Below are 26165 nucleotides of genomic sequence, written 5' to 3'. Positions count from 1 at the left end.
AAGGCTTCCCATAATAAAAAGAGAAGTGCGCAAAATGCATCTGAATGCTACGCAAAATACAATAGAACTGAAGGCAAAATCCAAAAAGACTAGTTACAAGTTACACAGTAACAACAACAACAACAAAAAGAATTCAGAGAGAGACCAAAAACAAGAATAATTCTATCAAGTGGAAAATTACACAATCCAGCTTCTATTTATTTACATTACTCTTACCTTCCCTCCCCCTCATTAATTAGTAAAATACTAAAGTCAGCAACAATATGAGCAAACTAGAAGTCAGAATACTAAAAACTATATTTATTTTTAAAGTAATGGACACATGGAGCCATCTAGTAGCGTTTAAAAATTGTTTCTGTTTAAAATGCACATATGCATCATTTTCCCATAAGTTCAATTTCTAGAAATACACGGGTGGTATGCCCAGCTATGAGAGACATTCATAGGTGATGCTATATATGACATATCCATCACAAAAGGTTTAAAACTGCTTTAATTTAATGGTTTTATGCATATTCTGTTTATTGTGTACATGAACTTTTCTAATAGAGACCACTCCCATGATATTATAGCTCTATTAAAAACATAAATGTAAGGTCCATATATCTTTTAAATTTTGTGGTATTATAATTTCCCTTTTTTATTCACCTTGGAACTACACAGATATCAAACAGAATCTTTCTTCTTTAGTTTTTAATAATAGAAAAAATATACAATTAAATATGCGACAAAATAACAAAATGATTTGAATTTCAGGACAACAATGTAGTTTACTGTTGGTAATTAGAAAAATAAAAAAAGCCAAAATTTTTAAATATTTACATGAATATTAATTGGTATAGTTAAAGAGATTATTGTACTGTTAAAATGTTTAAACAGTATGAAATAAATTTTTGTACTGCAATATTTATGGAATTATCGAAAAAAAAAACCAACTTAAGCCTTAACTTTTTTTACTCATTTATTTCGTTATTTTTTTAAAAAATAAATACAAATAATAATTAATAAAAAGAAGAGTTATTGAATTTCAGGACAACAATGTTGAAAGTTAAAAAAAAATGCAGAATTATTAAAATAAAACATTCAAAAGACAATTTTTTTAAATTTTAAAACAGAGCAAAATTTATTTTTGGGTAATATTATTTCCAAAAATTATCATGAGAAAACACAAAATTCATCTTAATTTTTAATTAATTAAAATTTTAACAAAAACTTTTAAAAATTGTCAGATGCATATTTCCACTCCCAAAGCTATATACATGCCAAATAGATAACTGTAAGTCAAATAATTAAATTTGTAACATCAATGTGCATATAGATATACAGACACGTACATACATTCATCTTTATTTCAGAAGAGATAAATGTTCTTACTTTACTGAAAATTCCCTTTACGGTCTATACAACCTATTCCAAAAAGAATATTTGTTGTTGGTCTAAAATAGCTTTATGCTAACGATAAATTGAATCACTACAAATTTAATTTTTTAAATGTAGGAAGCAATGTTTAAAAGTTTGGGAGCACTTGATATGCCTCTTGCATTCCATTATTGAAAGCTTCTTTTTCTTAGGACTTTATTTTATTATTCTACATTTAAATAATTATTGCCAGATATAGATATGTTGCAATTTTTAGCTCTTTAATTAATAAATCACCCATATACATAAGGAATAGAGCATTATTAAAAGATAATGCATACCTTTTTCTTTCTCAGAATCCAGATCATTACTTCTTGCTGCATAGAATTCAGATATTAAAAGTCTTTGAAATCTTAAAAGCAAATTCAAAGAAGGAGATTTTTCCATCTTTTCAAGTTTTTCAAACTTGATTGCTGAAGATGTCATAGTTTCTGGAACATTGTTTTCAAGTTTCAGCAATGTTTGCATAGATACATTCCTATTTAGAAGTAAAAAAAGATTCATCAAAAGTTCTTTAAAAAGATCTTTGCAACATATTTTTAAATATTATTTGAAAAAGTTGATAGTAATATAATTTAATGTTAAAATAAAACTGCCTTCAAAAGAAAAGAAAAATGGATAAATTTCCTTAGTTAAAGTTTAAACTTTATTTATTTATTTACTTTTTTACTTCAAATTGTTTGTTATTCCACAAAAATATTTTCCATAAAGTTGTTCATGAATATTAAAATACATCTAGTATTAAATTTAATATGACATTTTAAATTTTACATACAGTGAAGGATGAGAAAAATTTAACTACAACTCATTTAATATCTTGTATAAATCATTTTTATCTCATACAACCATGGATGTAGTAAAGAGATATATCACTAAATCTCTTTACCACATGCTCAATTGTATCATCTATATAAACAGTAAATGTACAAAAAAAATTGAAAGTTCTAAATTAAGAAAACAACCTCAGTAATTTTAGAACACGAGTTAAAAAATAATTGATAAACATGACGGAAAAAAAAAATGGAGAAAAAGCCATATAAATTTTTTTTTTTATTTGAGAATGTATTTCCCTTGCTATCACAAAAAAAAAAAAAAAAAAAAAAATTAAATAACTTCGAAAATATTAAAGATACAACTTTGAAGTTTGATATTATGAATAGCAAAGCAAGCCAATACAAATTGATATTTTGGGCATTTTCTATGTTCTATTTAAAGCAAAAATTGTTTGTGAAAAAGAGAAAACATTTAGAGACATTCAAGTAATTAACTTACAGCCTTACACATTTCCATAATTGGATAGAGCAAAGCAATGAGGTTGATTTTTGTATAACTACATCTAATTTATGCAAAAAGTATCTGGAAGACTGAGCTTCGCTCGGCAGGGGTTTTTTTCCCTTGTAAAATCATGGTTTTTTTTTTCTTTTTCTTTTTAGAGAAAATATTTAAATATGAATTACACACTGGTTACACATGAATATTTTTCAATCTTACCTACATATGAATTGGTCATTTAAATAGAAAAAAATCATGAAAGCAATCAGCTTAATATGTTATTCAAAACAATATGCTATATTACAGTATTCATTTTACAGTTTACCTATCATTATTTATATTTTTGAACTTGCACTCAGTTTTACTATGTTGAAATCAGGTCCAAGATGGCACTATATATTGTCAGCATGAGAGCAGATAACAAAAGGCTCTAAAATTTATTCAAATTTATTATTAAAAGATATTCTTACCTTAAAAGTTGATTTAACAAATACAAAATAGGAATGTCACACGACTTTCCTAGAACATCATCAAAATTAGTATCGTCTTGAGCTTGAGTTGAATTTAATGATTCTGCAGTTCTTGCAGAAGTAATATTTTTATCTTCTAACATCAAACCATGATCCTAGATAAACAAATGAAAGACAATCAAATAAAACTCTCTCTCTTTTATTACACAGTATATAAATTTACATTACAGCAACATAAAGTGTTGATGTTGGTCATAATTTGAAAATCGCTTTTCAGCCCCTAACTTCTAAGATATTGCAGTTATATACAAAAGGTATTTGACTTAAAGATGTGATAATTTGGCTAACGATTTTTTTTATCTTCAATATTAAGAAAGTTATAGCAAAATACAAATTTCACCCTCCCCCCCCCCCCTCCCTCCATCTCAACATCCTTTCTATATGGGCCATTTACGAATTTGTTCGAGATTTTTACATTTCTAACAACATATTCCAATTCAGTTAAAATTCAAACAAAATTACTCTAGTTATCTTGTTTGCAAGATAAAATGGCAAAGTGTAATATGCATATTATATATAAACTCTTTTTAAACAAAAAGTGTTTTGGATTCTAGGTATTCGATACAGGTGATCGGCAAAAAACTGAAGAAATTTTCCCGAAGTCTTGTCATAAGAACCATAGCAATACATAGTTTTCCTATAGCAATCTACCTAAAATGAAACTGATTAAAACTAGATATAACATCTCTGAAAGAATACATGCTTATTTTTAAGATTAAGCATGAAAAGTTATTTTGTAAAACACAACATGGTGTCTCTGAATGCTAATTTTAGTACAAATCATAAAGATATAATCAGAAGAGATGAATAAATTTTCTATGAGTTATATAATAAGATTACTAATGTAGTGATTTTAACTTCACTTACTATTAAACTTATGGCCTCTGTCTGGTAACTGAACAGTAAAATATCAATAGAAGACTTAAATTCCAATTTTTAATACAAACTCTGCACAATAGGTAATATATAAAACATTTTTTACTTTCTCATATATGTAGTATAGAGAAAGTATATTAATTGTCAAAATATTCTAATTCATTTTGAGGAATCTCCATGTTTTAGACCTAACTGAGTTAAAAAAACACACACACACATTTTTGGAAAATGTCCATCTGTCTATGATAAAGATAATTCGAAAATGCTTTGATCTAAATAGATGAAATTTGATATATGGCTTTTTACTCTAAATTTGAAGATTTCTATCATATTTTGAATAAAATCTATTCAAAGGAAATCTGTTAATTTGGCTGTTCAAATATAAGTTAATACATTAATTGCAGAATGAAAAGGGCTAGATAGAAAAAATTCAGTACGAAAAAATAATATCTATAGTCTATATACCTATCAAATTTTGAGCCATATTCAGCAAAGAGTTGATTATCCATTGGTCTGTACTTTCAGACACATGATAATTCAACATAATTCAAAATTGGCTTAAATACATGAAATTTGGAATGGGATTTTGTGACTAGAAATGCAGTTTTGTGTCAAATTTTTTACTTTAATTGGTTGAGTAAAATGTGTCTAAAACATAAATGAGATTCTTTGATATTATTAATGCATGTTTGGGATTAATCGCCAAATAATTTGCCTAGGATGACACTATAGATTAAGTAACAAGCTAAATTCGCAATTATTGTACACAAATGCAATATAAGACATTGTCTAGCATGACAAGTTTATAAAAGAGTATGCGAAAAAATTGTGGGGAGAAACCACACCCATTGGTTTGGAAAAAAATTTATCAAATAAAAGTTTTCTACATATTTTCTCTTTGAGAAAATCATATTAATTATAGAAATCTCATCACTAAGAAATAGTAATGACAAACATTGGTTGACACTAATATTATGATAAAAACTAAATGACACATGTAATGCATTCAAATATTAATACATAACAATGAATGAGCAACATACCACAACAGCATACTCTATTTCTTCAAGCTCTACTTTCACTGCAGTAGCTAGAGATGATTCCAAGCCTCCATCGGCCATTAAGCTGTGAACCAGTAAATCAATCATAAAATGACAGCCTGAATTACCTCCAGAATTTTGAGAACCTAAAAAAGTCGTTACTGTTACATAGAATATGAATAACAGTTTTAAGCTGCCAAATCAAACAATTTTGATATCACAGTTAAGACACACACACATTAAAAAATTAGAGATAATAACTTTTTTGTGGTAAAACTCTTACTTCCCTTGACTTTAAAAGGCAGTAATATAAATAAAGTAATGTGAATCAATCAGTTTATGAAGAATCTCACAAAAGAATATACAATATTCTTTCGTTATAGAGAATCTCACAAAATATCTTTAGAAATAAACAATTATTTTTAAAGATATTTTAGAAAGGAATTTGATTTGTATAATCAGAATTCTAAACTGTTCCGTTCTCAAACCTAAAATTTCCAGAGTGAAAGGCATAATTATATTTTTCAATTTTGTTTTGATACAATTATATATAGTATTTAAATATTAACTATATTAGCCATATTATGATAGAATGTAGAACATAGTTGGACTTTGATAATCTAGATATTATGAAAAATCTGCCATTTATTTTTATTAAAAATACAAAAGCAGTTTTTAAATCAGAAAAATTCCTCCTATTAGCAAATATTTCAAAACTATTTTATTGATTAGCTGATCAGATTTTAAAAAATGCTTCAACATATTACTATTATCTTTTTACTAGCAAATCCTCATTTTGATGACATTTATACATTTACTTTTAATATAATATTTGAAAAATTACGAGAAAATCTATTATATGCATGAAAACACCTTAATAAATCAGACATAATCTTCAATCATTAGTAAAAAAATGGCCGAGATGTTTTGCAACTTCCCTCCAAAATAAAAAATACCAATCTTAGCAAAGAATTTTTACTTATTTATTACTTAAATTTGAAGAAAAAAAAATTCTTTAATGATATGCTGTGATCTCTGATAATAAATGAGTGTATCGCATTACTATCCTGAATTATTTGAAACTGTGCCAGATTTTCCATTCCACGGTACTTTTCAGAATATACAAGAAAAAAAATTGTCATTGTTTATTTTTTACCAAATGATATAATTCCCTCTAAATTGTCATTGTTTATTTTTTACCAAATGATATAATTCCCTCTATCTAATTTAAAATACAATCAAATTCAACTATAATGCACAAATACTAACCAGAGAGAAGAAGAGAAAGAGCCTTTGCCCTTTCATCAGCAGTTGGAAGAAGTATAACCCATCCAACTCGTAAGACACTTTGTGCAGCCGCTTGAACAGGTAAAGCAACTCCAGGTGTTACAGCAAGATCAATCACTTGTTGCTTCAAACTTTGCAGCAAATCAACATCACCGACACTGCTATTTTCAAGTTTATTGCTGATAGCAGCAGAGAGCTTAAAAATAACATATTAATAACTGAGAAATAATTTTTATACAAACCAAGTTAATTTGTAGTTCAATATTTTTAAAATTTTGTTAATAATATTGCAATATCAGCAATATACAAAGTCTTGATTAAAATTAACAGTTATGAGATTACAGAAATATGGCATTTTATAAATATCTAATGTAATTTATGTAAAAATGTTATAATTATTTATTTTTAATAATATTTCTTTTAAATTCAGTTGAAAATTATCATTTAGTATTATAATGCCTTCACTCCAAATCTAGAAATAAATCAAGCTGGGAAAATTATGGTTCAATCATTCATTCAAATCATGATTCATCACTGGATATGGATTCAGAAAAAAAATGGAGTGGAACCTATAAGTGTATATTACCATCGTCAAATTTTAAATGATTTATTATGTTTATCATTATACCTTGAACACTAAATGTTAGTTTTTCTACTAAACTTATCTACATTTTCAATTACTCTATGATAAAACTTAAAATTAACATCAAATTATATTTAATGATATCAAAGAAGTCATTCAAAATAAATACAAGAGTTTTCAAAATTGCATTTAACTACCTGTTGCAACATACAAAAAATAATAGTTGCTTATAATTACAATATAAACAATCCAAATATCATAAATCATAGATTTTTAAAAATATTTCTATAAACAATTTTCATCTAATAATAATCTGTAACTAAAATATCATGTTTGCCAAACAAAATTATTTGCAAATAAAAAATTTTGTTTTTCAAATAAATTTACTTATTTTTAGGATCTTGGTCAAAGAAATAAGGAGATAAAAAAAAAATAACATGTATATGTGTGTATAAAATAGATTCATATGATCATGCAATGGCCATTTCAGAATATTACCATTATCTTCAAATAATCTCAAATATATGCTAACTCATATTATTGATTATCATCTCATGAGTTCAAATAATCTCATATGATAAAAACCAAATATCTACAGAAAAGGTCAGGTCATTAAATTTTGTTTTTTGATGTCAAAGAATTTAAGACTGTGAATTTCGCATATCTTCAATATTTATGTAACTTAACACATTTTATAACAATTAATATACTTTTTATAGCTGTTTCATACACATATACATTATTTAGAAGAAATTTTAAAATTAAAAGTTCTCGTGTTTCACCTTTTTTACATACTTTCAACATATTAAGATTACTTATTTAGTAAGGGTAAAAATCATTGTTCCTGTGCATTATTTAACAAAAATGATATTATGGTAAATTTCTGTAAAATTATTTTTTTCACTGTTTGTGTTGTTTGATTTTGTAAATAGTTTAATGTTTTCCAGCAATAATTTTAGAAACAATTTTATGATGGTAATTATCACTACTTAACTGAAAAGATTATTTATACAAAGACAGTTAATTTAACAATTTTTTTCCCTCAATTTTCACAATTTTTTGAATTTTTTTTTTTTTTTTTTATTACTACAGAAATAATTTTAGCATAAATAAATATATTTAATAGTTTCCTTGGATTTGATAGGTATATAACTGATAAAACACATTCATTGAATATATGTTTTATCTGAATGTAGGTGGCAACATAAAAGCAAATATATAAAATAATTTGAAAGTATATAGAAATTTCATTCAAAGTGAATTACATGATGTAAATTGGAGTCCTTATGACATTTGCTCATTTTTTAGTCATTTTATAATATACAGAAGGCAACTGCATATCTAGTAAGTAAAAGCACATTTTTGTGATGACAAATTTGATATATCCAAAATTTCATGCATTCACAATTTTGGAACATTGATCATACATCCAATTTCATCCATTTAGTTCATTATTTATCTTTTTCTTATTGAGTCGACATACACGTAGGAAAACAAACAAAAAACAAGTATAATTTCAAAAATAAGTATGCATTCTTTAATTGGGTTAATTAAAATTCCTTAAAAATCTGGAAGTAAATTTTTTTTGTGGTTAATTTCTCAAACTAAGAATGTACATGAATAAAAAAAAAAAGCCACATCCAAGCCATAATTTAATCGAAATTGCAAATGACAATTTAATAAAGAGTAATTACCTGTAATTTCAGAAGGTTTAAACAGGAAACTGCAATGCACTCTTTTTCCAAGCTTGAAGATATCATAAAGCCACCATCAGGGCCATCAAAAATGAATTTCAGGAGCTCATCTAACAGCTGGAAAGTGGTTGGACAAACATCTACTATATATGGAAGCTTTAACTTAATTGTGCTTGGTTCATCTGTACACCAAATAAGTGTCTAAAGAAAAATATTTTATTAAAACAAAGTTAATTACTATAAAATCCAGTGATAATCATATAAAATAATCACGAAGATTTCTGTTTTTAGATCTCTTCAGGCATTGCAAATATAAAATTTTACAATTACTTTTGTACTTTTTTTTTTCAATTAAAAGTGAATGATTCAAAAAATTTTTGAATTAAAAATCACAAATATTTCAAATCTTTCAAACTTTGACTAAAAAAAAAAGTCCAGTAAAAGTTTTTGTAAAGTAAATAAAAGTTTGTTGAATGTTTTGTAAAAGAAATTACATTTAGTGCTTTTTTAATATTAAAAAAATTAATTTCTTCTTTTACAATAATTATTTAATTACAAAAAAAATTCAAAAAAATTTAATTGATAAATCATTACATTTCAGCAAGTAAAGAATTCATAAAAAATATATCAAAACCTTTTTTTTTAATAATACATGACTAAAATTAATTTCCAAATACAATTTTACATAGAAATTTTCTTCATCACACACATTTATTATAACTTCATCAAAAACTTTTTTAAAATCATGAACGGTCATTTAGGACTTGTATTGATGTAGTATTTGATTATCCTGAAATAGTTATTGCATATTTGATCAAATATTTTATGGGAAATATCAAAAGAAGAAATATTTTATAAATTCATGTAAATGATACATCTAAGAATTTAAACAGATCACAGATTTTAAAATAAGGAAAAAGAAAGAAAGAACTGTGACTTATTAGCTATATACAAATTTCACTTGCTATGGTATACCAAAATACAATAACCATAGTTTCATTTATGAATATTTTTTTTAAAGATATTATTTATATAATATTGATACTCAATATAGTATGAAAACGTGCGAGTCTTCACTGTATTTTTTTAAAAATTCTATTGAATTGTTACGTTTTAATTGAAAGCATTTCAGACTAGAAGGTTAACTTGATCAACTGTTTTTCTAAGGCAAAAAAATATATGTATTCAATTAGTGTTCTCGGAATTATCAAATCTATATATTTATGACAGCTACTCCTTTTTTAGCATTGTTTGCATTAAACAGGGTCAAAAGTCTTATGCTTAACATAAGAAAACAATTTATGCATTAACATAAATTATATAATATAAATTATGCTTTTACATAAGAGTGTTCAATTACTAACCAGACCAGGAAAAACTTTCCCAGGGAACAGAACGTAATTGCTTGGACTAATTAAAACAAAGAAAATTTTTATCACTATTTTTAAAATTAAAATTAATATTATCAAAATATTATTTTTTCTTATTTATACATATATATTTCTGTTAGAATGTTATTTTACTTAAAATCATTATAAGGGATAGCTTTATTCAGAAAAAGGGATACTTTACATTCTTCCTTGAAATAACTAGCAAAAGTTTTGTGATGATTTATGACTCAAAACTATAATTCAAATCTCTCAAATTGCCATAACCACAGTCACAAAGATATTTTTTGTTTATTGATTTCCTTTAAAGATTTATGTAATGCAGTTAATGCTAATACAGATTTCTGGTATCACAATAGCCTCCAAAAGATATAATATGTGTGATGAGAATAATTTGCAAGAAATTTGAGAGATGCTCTTAGAACAATTGTAGAAATAAAATATGTATATAAATAATTAAATTAAAAATTTTTAGTGGTAAAAATTAGAGATCAAAACATTGTATGTATAAAAACATATAATCTTAGTAAACATTTTCATAATATCATGCATATAATGACCATGACAAATTAAGTTTTTAAGCATTATATTGATTATTCATTAACAAAAAGAAATATATGTATAAGCAAACTTCCAATCTATTTATAAGAAAAATGAGATCAAAACAATTTTATTGTTGAATCTAACTAGATACATATTAAGAATTTCTAATATAAATAAAATATGTAAAAACAGACTTACCCGCTTATCTCCACAAGCAACTCTAACATTCTTCCCTTTGAAGGAAGCAATTAATGCAGGTTCTGGACCAGTAAAATCACCTAACTGACCATTATCGTTCTGACCCCAACCATAAACATCTCCATCTTCGGTAATTGCAACACAATGACAATGTCCCACAGAAATGTCAATAACTTTCTTCGATGCCAAGGATTCTATTAACTTTGGAAACCGTGCATATTCCTCAGTTGGATGTCCTAAACGAATATTATCTCCTTTTCCCCTAAAAAATAAAAGTGTGCTCATCAGGAGAAAATCAGTTTTGTCAACAAATAATAATAATAAAAAAAAATTTAAGTTCTTAAGAATGAACTCATAAAAAGTGTTACAGAGGCATGTATAACAATATATTCTTTAAAAGGTATGTTTACATTTAAAAGGCAGTTTTTGGTCAAAATTCCCAATTTTTTTATTGTTTTATTTTAAAACCCATTTATTTAGGTTTCCGAATCTGCATTTGTTTTGATTATATGATAAACAAAACTGACATATGTGATTTTTTTAAAAACCACTGTAGCTGAAAATGAAACTAAAAGTACCAACTAGAAGTTGAATGTTTTCCATCATTTTATCAAATACACGCCTCTCAGAATTATAATTTATTTACATTTATAATTTATTTTATGATATGTTCTATCAGCAAGCCATGCATATTAGAATATGTTTTGATGTCGAAAGAATTGGCAATTATATCTGCTTATGAACATTGTTTATGTGTACAAAGCGTTTTTAGTACAAGACAAATCGAAACATTAAATGAATTTTTTGAAAAACTTGGATTTTGTAAAAATGTTCATATAAATATAGGATATCTTAAAAACTTATAAATATATTACCTTGAAATTTTGCATATATGTTACCTTAAGTATTCCAAAGGCAATGAACTAGAGATATAACTTTGAATACAGTAGTTTATGTTTTAGAGTTGCTTAATATAATTTTCAGCAACAAATTTTGTGAAATTTTCAATACAGAAATACTCGATTAACTATAATGTTTTGAAAATGCACATATTTCTTACATTCTAGTTCATTCCCTCCACCATAGCTGTAACTATGTTGTGTAGAAAAATAATTGGAATATGTGCAATAGAATTTTTTTGTAGAGTGTTGGATTTTTTGCTGTAATTTTCACTATTTTTCACCCAAATTGACACATTTTACAAATTCTTAATTGGCACAGAATTTCCTGGTCAATATTTTTTTATTTGCAATCACACTAATCCAGAAAATGATTTGTAATATCTCAGAGGGATTTTTTCAAAAATTTGTCTCTGAAGGTAGACAGATATCTTAAAATATAAAATGCATTCTATTAAAATGATGGATTAAATTGAGTGAATTTTTGATCATCATAAACCAAATAGTTAGGTTATTGTAGATGTTTAAACATTAATTGTGAATTTTGTTTCCAGCGCTATTTATTAGGAGTAGCTAAATAATATTTTTCAAGCTCCTAATTTAAATGCATGCACTTATTATAAATATGTTGATGAAGATTATTATTAATTATTACATTTGCTTCAAAAATTAAATAAATAATTAAAATTATTTTTTAAAAAAATGTCATAGAATGAAATCAAGATGGTGATTTTTTTTTAAATATTATACATCAAACAATTTCAAATAAAAATCCGCATTTTTTTAAAAAAAATTATCAATTAAAAAAGACACTTTTTCTTAAAATCAAATATATTTTAAAGCACAAGGGATAGACAATTTAGTAATTATTTTATAGTTTATACTCAAATAATTCAAAACACTATATAAGTTTATTTATACAATGGTACCTACCGTATTTACTGTAATTCTTAGAATAAAATAATAGCCAATATAATTAGATTTAAAGTAGAAAATTATCTTGAAATTGATTTGGATTTTCTTTTGAAAATGCTTTCCGTGTCTAACTAATCAGGTGCACATATATACAAGGCAAAATTTGATTAGACAGCAGAATAAAAAAAAACATTGAAATATTTCCAGTTATGTAATATTACCATGTATACACATCTCCATTTCTCGCCAAAGCAATACAAATGTCCACTCCACTATAAACTCGACAAATATCGATTCCATTTAATTTCTCCACAACTTTTGGTGGTTTAATTTCCTCACAACTGTTTCGGTTTACTTTGCGAGATTCTTCATCACCCCAAGCAAAGACAATACCTAAAATTAATGAATAACAGCAGAGAATTTTTAAGCATAAAATCTAACTTTCTAGTTAACCATAGATTAACTGATAGACAAAATTGTTAAATATCCATAGGCATATTTAAATAAATAGTATCTTTAAAGTATTATATAATAGCACAAAAAGTAAAAATTCCAAAAATTATCAGTTCAAAAATTGTAGTATAAAACTTGCAATAATAGTGACCAGAATATCAATAAAAAAATTGGCAAGATTTAAAATTAGATTATTATAACTCCTAACCCCCCCCCCTCCAATTATTGGTACATGATGGCCTGTATTTACATAAATACTACTTTGCTGATAATCACAATTGACTACTCCAACCTGCCCGAGACACACAAATAAATCTGAATGACTGAATGCCGCCACAGCATAGGTGGGAACTATGGTTAAATCCTAATGGCCATTAAAAGCTACAGTACAACTTTTCCTGTAAGAAACACGTCCTATTATCAGTAAGAAGTAGCCACTCAATATTACAGCTGGGCGGTGATGAACTTCATCACAATATATCGTCCAACACATACTGATATTTTTCGATATATCGTGATATCATTATTTATTTATAGCTATTATAAATTATAAACAGCATCTCTTAACATATTGCCTAATCAAATCAACTCCAAATAAAAGAAAATTTCAATTCATATATAAAAATATGTTTACTTTTGAATAAAAAAAAGAAGATAATTGAGTTAAAACCCTTTTAATAAAGTGTGTCAATGCCAAAGCAATGTCTGCATGTTACAATTTAAAACACTGTGTTTTTTCAATAAAAAAATTTTACCCTTTTTACTGCTGACTGCTGTTTTTACTGCTGTTGTGTTAGCTAATTCAGTCTTCAAAATTAGTTAATACAACAATAGCTAAAAACAGATATGTAGTCATAGAAACTCTACCATTAACTTTCAATTTTAACCCATTTTGAACAATCCTGTCACTTTATGAAAATTACAAATCACTATCCTAAGAAATACAGTTTTGTGCTTTATTTTTTTAACTGCTCTAAAGGGTTGTTTTGAGGCATTCTGATACATCCATGTACATTTAACAATCTTATTCATTCAAAAATATGAAATAATACCTAGAGGTTAACACACATCTTTAAACATTGCTAATTCTGTGATTCTGCTGATGTTTCATAACAGTAATGAAAAATTAAAACTAAAAATTATTCACTGATGAAAAAAAAAAAAAAAATTCAAATTCTCTGAATTTAAATTTTATTCATCAATTTTGCATCTTAGTTAATCTATCCTAATACTTGATTTAAACACAGGAAGGAAGTAATTTAGTTGGATTGTTAGTTTGTTTTCTTGATATCTAACTTTACACACCATATAATTTTGAATTAAGATCAATTGGTAAGATTAGCACTTGAGTCAAAATTCCTTTTCCAAGCATTCCTTTTCCATTATTTCCTTCCAATCGAATTAATCTGCACTAGCTTACCATATAATATAGACTTTAGTGGAATTAGGTCTTGATTTTCTACTTCTGCTGCCAAAAATTTTCCCACTCGGTCAACATGCTTCTAAATTTATGCATAAAGGGAATACAATTTTAAGTGCATAATTTAGGTACCCATGTTTTCTAAACAGAGAAAAATTCATTTTTAATATCAGATGCATCTTTACAATGCAACAACAGCACATAATATCTGTAAATTGCTTTCATAGTTTATGAATTGAAGTTAAAAAAAAAAAACTGAAGTGGAAGTAAAAAAAATAACAGTTTCATAAAACTGCAGAATAGTGTTGATTAATTACATTCATGTAACTAGACATATTCTTTGTAAATAAAATTTGTTTAAAATTCAAATAAGCATAAATCTATTTCACAGTTAATAATCCACATACCTGAATCACTAACAGCCAGAGTCTGAGAATCTCTTGAAAATGAAATATCAGCCATGTTAATGCCTTTAAATGCTGAAACTAATGTTGGTCGAAGACAATCCTCATATGTACCTAAGGACAGTAAAAAATAAATAAATTAAAACTGAAATAAACATGATTAGTCATTACAAAGGAACTTTATATACATAGATATGAATTAAAAATATGAAAATTGAATATTTAAAGAATTAAAGCATACAACGGATTGTAAAACCCTCTGCGTTTTTGAGCATGCGTTAGTATGGGCTTAATTCTTCAAAATAGGGGTGAAAGGAGGAGATGTTTACATTTACTAGTACCTAATAGGCGAAATCCAAGTTCAAAGGGAATACCGGAAATACACTCATCGTTCCGCGTCTCATCTCTTAATGAGATGGTGTCATCCAAATGTAATCGTCTCAGAATCCGTTGACGAACTATACCATATTATTTTTTATTGTAAGTATTTCTCTTACAATAAAAAATAATATAGCTCAATTAAATAAAAAAAAATCACAGCAAAATGTTTTATTATAATATTTGCGAAGTTAACATAAACCCAATGCAATATAGACTCCTAATAAAATTATTCATTATGCATATAAGAAAATATACAAATTAATATTATCTTCAAACAATTCTAGCTTTTGTATCTAAAATCATGCATATAAATTCAAAAAGTTGCTCAATTTTTTATGAAAAAAAAATGGAGGGGGGAGATTAATACAATTAGGTTTAATATACAGTGAAATTTTGAAGATAATCGTTCATTTCTTGCTAACGATTATACATTGGATAATTTATTTGCAGTAGGTCCATCAATTCAGGATTAAAGGTAAACTTTTTCAACAATGTCTCCTAATAATGCTTGATCATACCCATTGTGATTGTCTTGCATGAAGATCAAATGGTAAGCAGAATATAAAAACAAATTATTACTTCCACTATTGCTGATTAATGTTGATAAACTCCAAATCAGAACACAAAACAAATTGCATGAAATGAGTTGGGATACGAGTATATATTATTTTGGTAGAAGCATAGCAAATTTATGATATTTAAAACAATTTTATTCATGAAATACAGATCAATAAAGACCATAACTTCTGTTTTGCAATAAACAAGATGAAAATTGAAAAATACTGATTATTGCTTTGCAAATCTCTCTTCCATTACAATGTAAAATGAATTTCAGATATTAACATGACTTACCATGACCCAACTTTCCTGCCCTTCCACGTCCCCATGTATATAAATCTCCAGAGGCAGTTATTGCAGCACTTGTTGTTGGACCACATGCAATACGCTTGACATTTTTACCACATAAATCTTGAATTAGCATAGGAACTGGTGATGATCTGTAAAACAGTTTTTTTTTTTTTTTGTTCCTCTCACAAATTAAAAATTAAAACACATTTCTAATAAACAGTTTAACACTTAAAAAATTTATAAGGGAAAAGAATAATTTTTTTTAGATTTATAAATAGATGGTTTCATTAACTTATTGTTGACTTTATAGGAAAATTCTAAGTTGCTGCTCAAATATATTCTAAAACCTTCATCTTCTAAACAATCATTCAATGAAATCTTAAAATGTAAAATAGTTAAACAGTATAAGAATAAAATGCTTATTTCCTTTAGATAGTTGTTTCTATAATTTTGACTGATAGCTTATAAAAATATTACCTTACAATACTTACAATTATTATGGATTGCATCATTATATAATGTTAGTAAAAGATAGTCTTAGAAAAATTTAGAATTAACATAAAATTACATCAAGATATGCTTTGTTATGTAAGCAAATTGAATTCAATAAAAACTTTTTGAGCAAATTAAAATTTTTCTCATAGTTTAACAAATGCATTCAGTAATATTATAACGTATATTATATATATATATAATGATTAATCTATTATAATATTATAAAGTGAAGCACCATTCAGGCATTCTACATAAGTTATTTACTTCTCTATATCATTTTGTCATAACCGTGATTTATTTTAATTATTGTAGCGATTAACAATTATACATCTTTTTCAGAGTTTAGAACAGGCATTACTTTAATGGAATATATAAATTGTTTCCATCATTTTGGAATTATTAATCACTGAATAATTAATAAAAAACAAATAATTTGGTGCTAATTTAAGTGATGACGAAGGAAATTATGAGAGGGTCTTTATTTAAAAATGCAATGGACTCCAATGAAAAATTGCGTTTGTTTCTCAAAACTCTTGTGGAAAAACGTTCCATGAACTTCATTTGATTCATAATGCTGCATTTAGTATTCAAGAAAATTATCATGTGAAATGAAAGTTAAGACTATCTTTCTAATTTTATTTCTTTTTAATTGCATTAAATGTTGCATACATATGTCTTATAAAATAAGTTTAATTTGTACTCAAAAGATGTAATAAAAAGTGATTTTTTTCAGTTTTTTTTATAATAATTACTTAATTTTGAAATTTTATTTATGAATAAATTTACACTGGAGGGACTAAATTAGTAGCAATCAAATTTGTTTCTTAGAATTTCGATTATATGTCTCTTCATTTATATCCTGTTTATATAAATCAAAAGAAGTATAGATAGTAAGCAACTATATTTATAATATATATAAAAATACAATTGAATAAATATAATAAGGCTAATTTATATTAATAAATTGTTCATGTAAATTTTTTACCAGTTTTAAATATAATTACTTACTTGTGATCCCCATGTCCCAAGCGACCACCATCACCAATACCCCAAGAATAAACATCTCCATCCCGAGTTAATGCTAAATAATGTCTTGCTCCTAAATTGGTTGCAATATCAATAACTTCCTTCCCTTCAAAACCACTTACTAAGAGGGGAACCTAAAAATGATAAACAGTAATTTCTAAAAGAAATCAAAATATGTTATAATTGTTCTTGTTTTATGTTACCAAAATATTTTACATTTATTTAATGAGATTAATTATCTGTTTTGATGGTATACAAAGACGATTTTGTAATACATCCCAAAAAAATGTAATAGTAAAATGATGAAGATTATATTAGAGTTGGCACCTTCTCACCAGAAACTTCTACATCACACTAATGATGAAACATTTGATTCAAATAAATTTTTTTCACTTTTTTTTTTATCAAGTCTATGCACAAGGTGAATATTTGATAGAATTAAATTTTGAATGTATAACTTTTTAATCAAGACTTTCATCACATCAAAATAGTTCAAATCTTTTTATATAGAATAGAGTAATTTATAATATAAATACATACGGAAAATTTATTTTCAAAAAAAATAATCTAAAAACTAATTATTGTAAGAAGAAAAAAATTCTAAATAAAAATAAGAAACAATGTTACAAAAAAGAATGACAGATATTAAGTTGTAAATTTTCAAGTAACATTAAATATGAAAGTGAATGCATTGAAGGGCTAAATCAAAACTGGATGGGACATAGTAAAAATTCAATTTCGTATATATTATATAAAGGGGGAAATTCAAATTAAGATACACTGGATTTAAAAATGTTGAGATTTATAGATGTTTAAGCTCAAACTGGTAGTAAAGACTTATTTTTCAAATTTAGCAATTTTACTAAATAATACATAATAAGTAAGCAGAAAGAAATTATAATAAATAAACAGTATAAACACTTGAAATACAACAACAACAACTTATAACATTTCAAAATAAAGAGACATCTACATTTAATTTCAGAGTATCACTTTAAAAAATGACATTTTTATTACTTTTTAATTAAACACATTAGCATGTAAAACAAAAGAAACATGATAGACAAAAAGTATACAGTTCAAAACAATTCAGACATAAAAACTTTTTTTAACTGTTTTTAGTTCTAAGTTTGAATTAACTATAATAAATTCAAATTAAATATAACATATAATCTTATATTAATAAAAAATCGAAGAGACTAAGAAAAATTTGAATTACTAATAAATTTGAATTAAAGATGCCACAATTAGACAAGTTCATTGTAATTACATGTATGAAAATGGACATAAAAATATTCCAATTACAATGAAGATATTTATTGTAATTAAATATTGGAAAAATATAATAAAACAGTACCTCAGAAGTTGCAGGAACATTTACTGTATACACTTTTCCAAATTTATTCAAAATTAGAAGACAGGTATGACTAAAATGAATCTGCGAGACATGCAATTCTGGGATAACTTCACATCTATTAAGTTTTGAACTTGGTTCATTAAAATTCCACAATAGCTCACCAAGACCAAATACATCAGACAATTGACCAGTATCCTAAAAAAGCAATATATTAATAGAAATTCAACACCCTGCATTGGTATACCAAAATACAAAATTTATCTGATCAATTATACTTCAAATATAAAAACACAAACATTTTTATGATTACAAGTCTACAAATGAGCTCTGTTATCACTCACAAATAATTTTACTGTTTTTTTATTTTGAATATACCATTGCAAAATGATATATTTCTAGAAATTTGGATTTCTTACCCTATAAAAGAATAAGTTTTTATATAGAAAATCTTCAAATCTGGATTTGTAGATTTTCTATATAAATCTATATATTTTTTAAAAATCTTATTAGTATATTACAATCGTCTTTTTTTCACTATGTAATTTTATGCAAATGTAAAGTTATTATTTCTTCTAATGTCTTATTCATGCTTAGTTTTGCTGTCAATTCATCTATGTTTTGTAAAATGAAAACTAAAAGAAATTAGCTTAAAAATACTGCTTTATTATTTTTCTTTCTATTATTATATCAATGATGGTCATTGTCACATTTGGAAGTAATAGTTGAATACTAAGGTTATGTTGAAAAAAAATAATGATGTTACAGTAGAAATTCCACATGTTAAGAACTATCATTGAAAAGTTATTTTCCACAAGAAAACAAAAGATTATAAATCAATATGCAAATTGGTATGTTATAATTAGTTAATACTAATATTACACACTTAAAAATTTTAACATTGCTTCCCAACACAGATTTTATAAGGAAGTGAGTTTTAAGATAGATCTAATGGATGCCAGATTAATGATTCACCAACCTTGGTGATGAATTTAGTGATAAAAATGGACTCAAAATATCGAGAATCTGCATTAGGACTAGAGTTTTAGCATTTGCTTTAAAGCATGGAAATTATAAAAAGCAAAGTCATAACCATTTGTGTCAATAGTAAGTAGTTCGAGCAATTATCTGTGCAAAGTCTTTCTTGGGAATGCTGATTTCCAGTAAGTTAGCTTTAAAACTCTGAATTGTTGTGGATGATTAATAGCAATTTGTCATTTCTAAGATGTTCTGGTAAATGTTTAATGTTTTCCTGAAGGAATAAGCATCGTTTTTTACTACTGATCTTGTTGGATTTTCTTGGCATACAATTCAAGGAAGGAATTTTGCAATTTTACATACACATTTTTTTTTATACCATACAATACATGTTTGATAAAATATAATAAAAGTTTCTGAATACAAAAAAAAAAAAAAAAATCAGAATTAGTTTTAGAAACTTTTATACCCGAAGCAAATTTTGATTTCCATATTTCCTGCTATTTTATAACAATCTTTCCCTCCAAAATAAATAAACAAAACAAAAACTAATAAAATTAAAATGCCATTAATTAAATATTTTTTAATAAATTAATACATTTATTCATTTATCTTATATTGATAGAACTAATGGCATTTCCAAAAACCTCCAAGAAATAAAGGTAACATAAAAGAATACAAAAAACTAAATATTATAATAAAGAACAAAAATTAGATTTACAAATGATGAAAACTAGTAACTGAAATTAATATCAAATTTATTATTACAAAAAAATACAATCTAGACAATTTTTACTGTGAAAACAATGTATGAAAAAAAAATATGTTTTGTTGATGATTATAACAGATGAGACAATAAATGTATTTAATTTAAATGAAATAACAAGCAATTAAAATATCATCCTTAAAAGCTAAGTACAACTACAAAAAAAAAATGCATTTGCATTTCATACAAAGGTAAACACTTTAGCATTTGACTAAAAAATAAGATATTGTTAATATTTGATCAATCAATATCATGATGATTAATATTAAAATCCATATCAGTACTTGGGTATCTAATTATTTTGAAATTAAGTACTAAATGTTCTTGTGACTTGATATTCCTCAAATAAATCTTAATTTTACTGAAAGCTTTTTTATCCATATTCTATAGAAGAGAGTAGCATATAAAATTCTCTAATTCATAATCATATTTTAAAGATTTTATTCTAAACTATTTTTGTAAATATGGTGAAGGATTTTTTCTGGAGAGCATGAATTAAGTAGAAAGTGTTTAAATTCTTTAATTACATTTCTTCAAAAAATGCTTTTACATTTCATTCTTGTTTTTTCTTTAAATATTTTTTTTCACAAAGTTTCTGCACATTTGCTATATATATTTTCTTTTAATGCGATCTTATTTTGTTAAATCAGGTTTCTAATGAGTTTAAAATTGTTGCCAACATATCAAAATAAAATATAATTCAAAATGTATCTTCTTTCTTTGACTTTATTTTTTCACTATTTCATAGAGATTTTTTAAAGTTTTTCTTTTAAAAAATAAGCTCAGTTTTGAATAAAGTGAGACATGTAATTTTTCTGTATGAGATATTTTATTTAAAAAAAATCATTCAACTGTTTACCATTATTACATACTTTAATAAATTATGTTAGAGACATTAAGGAAAATAAAGATTTAATACTTTGTGATATATGTTGCAGCATTTCGATGATAACACTGGCATAACTGATGATCTCGTATGGTATCTCTTTTTATATTTTCTTTTCCTTAGAATTTTTATTTTCACTGAAATACTCTTCAATGAATTTGGTAGACCCTGTAACTTCCATTTTAATAAATTTTTTTAAGGGGTAGCCCATAATGTTTGCATACTGACTTTACTACTTAAAGCTGGTTCTGAAAAGAACTAAATTCTCAAAAATTCTTTTTGAAATAAATCATTCTGGATATATTTAATTTTTAAATGTCCCATCATTTTGATTGCATTATGTGAAGAATACATCACAAAAAATTATCATGGCTTTTTTTTAAATTTTACAACACAATACTTCTAACATTTATTTAATTTCAGACTCTTCTTCTCAAAAAGTTTTCATGGTTCATTTTGATTAGAGAAAAATTAAAACTGATTAGAAAAAATTAGAATTTTTAGCACAATTCCGAAATTTAAATAGACAATAAGGCATTAAATAATAAACTAAAAATTAATGTATTAAAAATATTCATCAAGCAAACTTTTAATGGTATTTAAAAAAATGAAATTAGTTTTTAAACTTGTTTTTAGTATAAATTACTAAAATACTTTTTACTATAAATACTACAGAAACTCACTAATAATAATAATAAAAGTTACTGCTGTGAGTTTTTATGGCATTTTCTAATGGAACCATGACCACAGCTTTAATGAAGTGATCTTTTATAGAAATATGGCTAAATTAACAATTGAATGAAAACAGGAGATAATATTTATGAAAGTGTCTATACATACAACTGAATAATCATAATAATAATAATAAAGAATAATATGAACAGAATGAATTAATGCCTAAAAGAAGAAAAATTCCCCACAATTTATAGTTTCCTATAAAGTATTAATCAAGAAATTTTAATACTTGACAATTTCAAAATTAAAAATACATTTCAAAATGATCAACATTTTATATCATATTATTTCTATTTTGGAAGCTAATTTACATTTTAAGAATTAAATGGATTTAAATTTACCATTTGATCTTGAATAGGAGCATGAGTAACAGAATAATAATCTAAATTAGAAAGCATATATACAGCAACTTGCTGCATGTCAACAAGAAGACTATCATCTTCTGGAATAGGCATAAAATGCAGAAACATTTCGGTAGGACTGAGAACATTTTGAAATCCCTAAAAAATGAAAAGATTTTATTAAAACTATATTTAAAAACATATATTATAAACAAACTAAAACAATTTTATAACTGGGACTTTTAAGAAAACATACAAACAAATATGAATTAGAGACTTAAAATATTTGTAAATTGTAGGAAAAAAAAAGCTGAAATTAAAAAAAAAGAAAAGAATATTCAATAATCAAGCAAGATAAAAAAAATTCCATTGCTATGTAATATATAATTATATGGAACAGATTATATGAAATGTTGTTTATGAATTTGAATGTTATAATATTCATGACATTTCACATAAAACTAAAAAAATTATTACGACATGGTTAATAATGAAGAAAGAAAAATATGGCCTAGCTACTAGAAGATTAAACTGCCCTAGAATGGGTGAAATGCATTCAAATAATTAAAATCCACTTACATTTGACATATTTAATTCTATGGGCTTGGGTTTATAATTTAAAACAGCACGAAACCTTTTCAGAATGGGAACCAGAGGTGCACAAGTACCAAATTCAGCTACCCTAAACATGAAAAAAATACATAATCATAAAAAATAATAAAATAAAGGAAAGAAAGGCATAATTCAATTTCTTTTAAAACATTCTTTATTTTGGCATATCATACAGGTTAAAACTATCTTTATTTTCTTATGTATGAAGAATAAAAAAAAAAGGAAACTATGTAACAAAAAAAAAATCTGATCTCAGGATTTTGATGAACTTTTACCTTTGAATAAAGAAAAATATTTTGGAATTATGTGTGATAGTTAATACACAATAATGCAAAAATGGAATGAGTTTGATGAATGAAATTTGGTATGTGAAAGCTAAACTAAATTATGGATCTGCATGAAATATTGCATGAAATCCACCAGTAAAGGATTTCAATGCGAAATCCACCAGTAATGGATTTCAATGTATATTCAAATGCATGTATGCCAATTTGATAATTTAAAAATACAAAATTTATGATATTTTTTCAATGTTGTAAAAGGAATTGGAGATCTTTATCCAAGTCTTTGGATCAAACTTGTCAAAAAGTAAACTGTTTTTCTTTCATGTATGTATATTAATGCAAAAACATAATGAGGAAGAAAAATTATATTACATATGACTCCTTGGCACTAAAATTATATGTTTTAAATTCAGGATATAACTAGTTAAAAAGAATGGGTTTAAAATCCATATTCAGTTTTCATAACTACATCATGAAGTTAAAGATAAAAGCTTCTATGTGTATTTGTGTTATTATAATACATTTAAGAAAGTTGATTACTAAAATTAAGATCCAATTTAAAGTCAGCAGAAGTGGTCTCTCTAAAACTTTCTCACTTACTCTCAATAAAGATATCTTACTTACTTCATAAAATTGTGAACATTAGATATAACTGTGAATACCGTGTATGGCATTGGCAAAAAATAATTAGAAATAATTAGGTAGGAAAATAATAATTATTAGGTTCGTATTAGTAGAATCTAGTCTTTTTACTATATTTAGCATATATATATATTTGAAGCCTTTTTTCCTAATCAATTGAAAACAAAATTTGCCACAGAGCTACAATTGTAGTCTCAAGATCTGATGCCAAATTTCATAGATTAAAATCATTGTATTTATCAATTATTGTATTTACATGCATGGAAAAGTACAGGCTGAGAGGCAGTCAATCCTTTGACAAATTTAGCTCAAAAATTGATAAGAATCTATATTTTAGTGTTAAACCAGTATACTGAATTTTATTTATCTAGCTCTTCGTATTTTGTAGTTATCGAATTCAACTTAATACGAACACTTAGACAGATAAGATTAAAGCTTTCTTAAAGATTTCCTTCAAAATTTGATACAAATCTCAAAATATAGTCTAAAGTTCATAGAATTTCTTCCATCTGATTCAAAGTGTTTTTGAGTTTAAAATGTTCACAGGCAGAATTTGAGATTTGCCAAAATCTCAAATTCAAATTTTTTTGACAATTACAATACTTTCTCTACACTTCATATATAAGAAAGTAAAAATTGTATTTTTGAATGAATTTAGATGATACCTGGATGAATGACAAAAGTGAAAAGAGAGAACATTTTATTTAAATACTTATATTTGAATACTGTTTTTCAAGTGCATACTTTTAAAATGCAGTAACAGATTTACATATTGCAAAAATGTCACAAATTTCTCTTCTAACACTTCTTGTAATCTTTGTTTCAGAATTTATAGAATGTATCAGTAACAAAAAGAATTTAAAGATTCTGAATTAGAAATAAGAAAGTAATATTACATTTCACTTAAATCACTATATTGTTTCCTTAAAAAAAGTATTTTATTATACAGTTAATTATACTAAAATTTTATTTAATTATGTTAATAAATAATATGTTACTAAGACATTTATTGTTTATTTCTCCACACATCTTACAGAAATCTTTCATATAAAATAAAGAAATCAAACATTGCTTACCTATTATCTAATACACATAATTGACTCTTCCATAATTTCAAAAGTAGCAATATAACATCTAAAATCTTATTTAAAGTTGCATGTTGTATGGCAAGCTCTAAAAGTATAGCTAGAGAAGTCTGTTTATCATCAGCAGGGATCTCAACACAACCTTTAGAATTTTCAAGATTAGCTGGAAAATCACTACAAGAATAAAATAAAAATTCCTTTTATTAAAATAAAATGTATATATTTTATATTTTTCTCCAAAATTTTAATTCATATCAAACACTAAGATGAAAGCCCATATACAGTAATTAAAAGATACAAAAATATTTACAAAATGAATAGTTAGTATATAATTCAATACAAATAAATAAATAAATAACAATACAAATAAATAAATAAATAATAAAATTTTATAATTTTCTTCCAAACTGTTATATATTTTCAAATAACGTTTTAATTATAATTTTTTTTTATTTTGTAACTCTGATAAACCACTACTAAATAGTAAAAAAAGAGAAGAAAAATAAAAAAAATAAAATAAATGAATCATATTTGAGATCTTAATTACCACTACATAAAAAACCATATATAATACTCAAAACGACACAATAAATATAATGCAGTGTAATTGAAATATGGTATCATATATTATTTCAGTAATCATATATTATTTCAGTAATCATCAGAACTGTTTTAGAAATTAATACCAATATGTAATATAAGAATAATTTATTAAATATAAAATGGATAAATTTATACCAAAAGTGCTTGAGATATTAAAAATATCATAAAATTATTATATAAAAAAATTAATCAAATTCAAAAATGATT

The 26165-nt window shown here is 25.1% G+C and overlaps 1 protein-coding gene across 1 annotated transcript in view; it reads right to left on the bottom strand.

Moving 5' to 3' along the window:
* Window positions 1–26165, bottom strand: part of LOC129957695 (E3 ubiquitin-protein ligase HERC2-like) — a 169474-nt gene that overhangs the window by 131447 nt on the left and 11862 nt on the right. Inside the window, exons 7-20 of the mRNA XM_056070153.1 lie at window positions 25347–25529; window positions 23312–23414; window positions 22733–22891; window positions 19030–19224; window positions 17655–17806; window positions 16155–16300; window positions 14925–15035; window positions 12866–13037; window positions 10831–11092; window positions 8702–8902; window positions 6407–6620; window positions 5141–5283; window positions 3162–3316; window positions 1701–1897 (exon numbers count right to left, since the gene is read on the bottom strand). Coding sequence (XP_055926128.1) covers window positions 1701–1897; window positions 3162–3316; window positions 5141–5283; window positions 6407–6620; window positions 8702–8902; window positions 10831–11092; window positions 12866–13037; window positions 14925–15035; window positions 16155–16300; window positions 17655–17806; window positions 19030–19224; window positions 22733–22891; window positions 23312–23414; window positions 25347–25529 — 2393 coding nt within the window. The remainder of the gene's footprint in view (window positions 1–1700; window positions 1898–3161; window positions 3317–5140; window positions 5284–6406; window positions 6621–8701; window positions 8903–10830; window positions 11093–12865; window positions 13038–14924; window positions 15036–16154; window positions 16301–17654; window positions 17807–19029; window positions 19225–22732; window positions 22892–23311; window positions 23415–25346; window positions 25530–26165) is intronic.

The sequence above is a fragment of the Argiope bruennichi genome, chromosome 11 (assembly GCF_947563725.1).
Source record: "Argiope bruennichi chromosome 11, qqArgBrue1.1, whole genome shotgun sequence".
NCBI classification, from domain to species: Eukaryota; Metazoa; Arthropoda; class Arachnida; order Araneae; family Araneidae; genus Argiope; species Argiope bruennichi.
The sequence above is the reverse complement of the archived record's forward strand: the minus strand, read 5'-3'. Positions and strand labels throughout refer to the sequence as shown.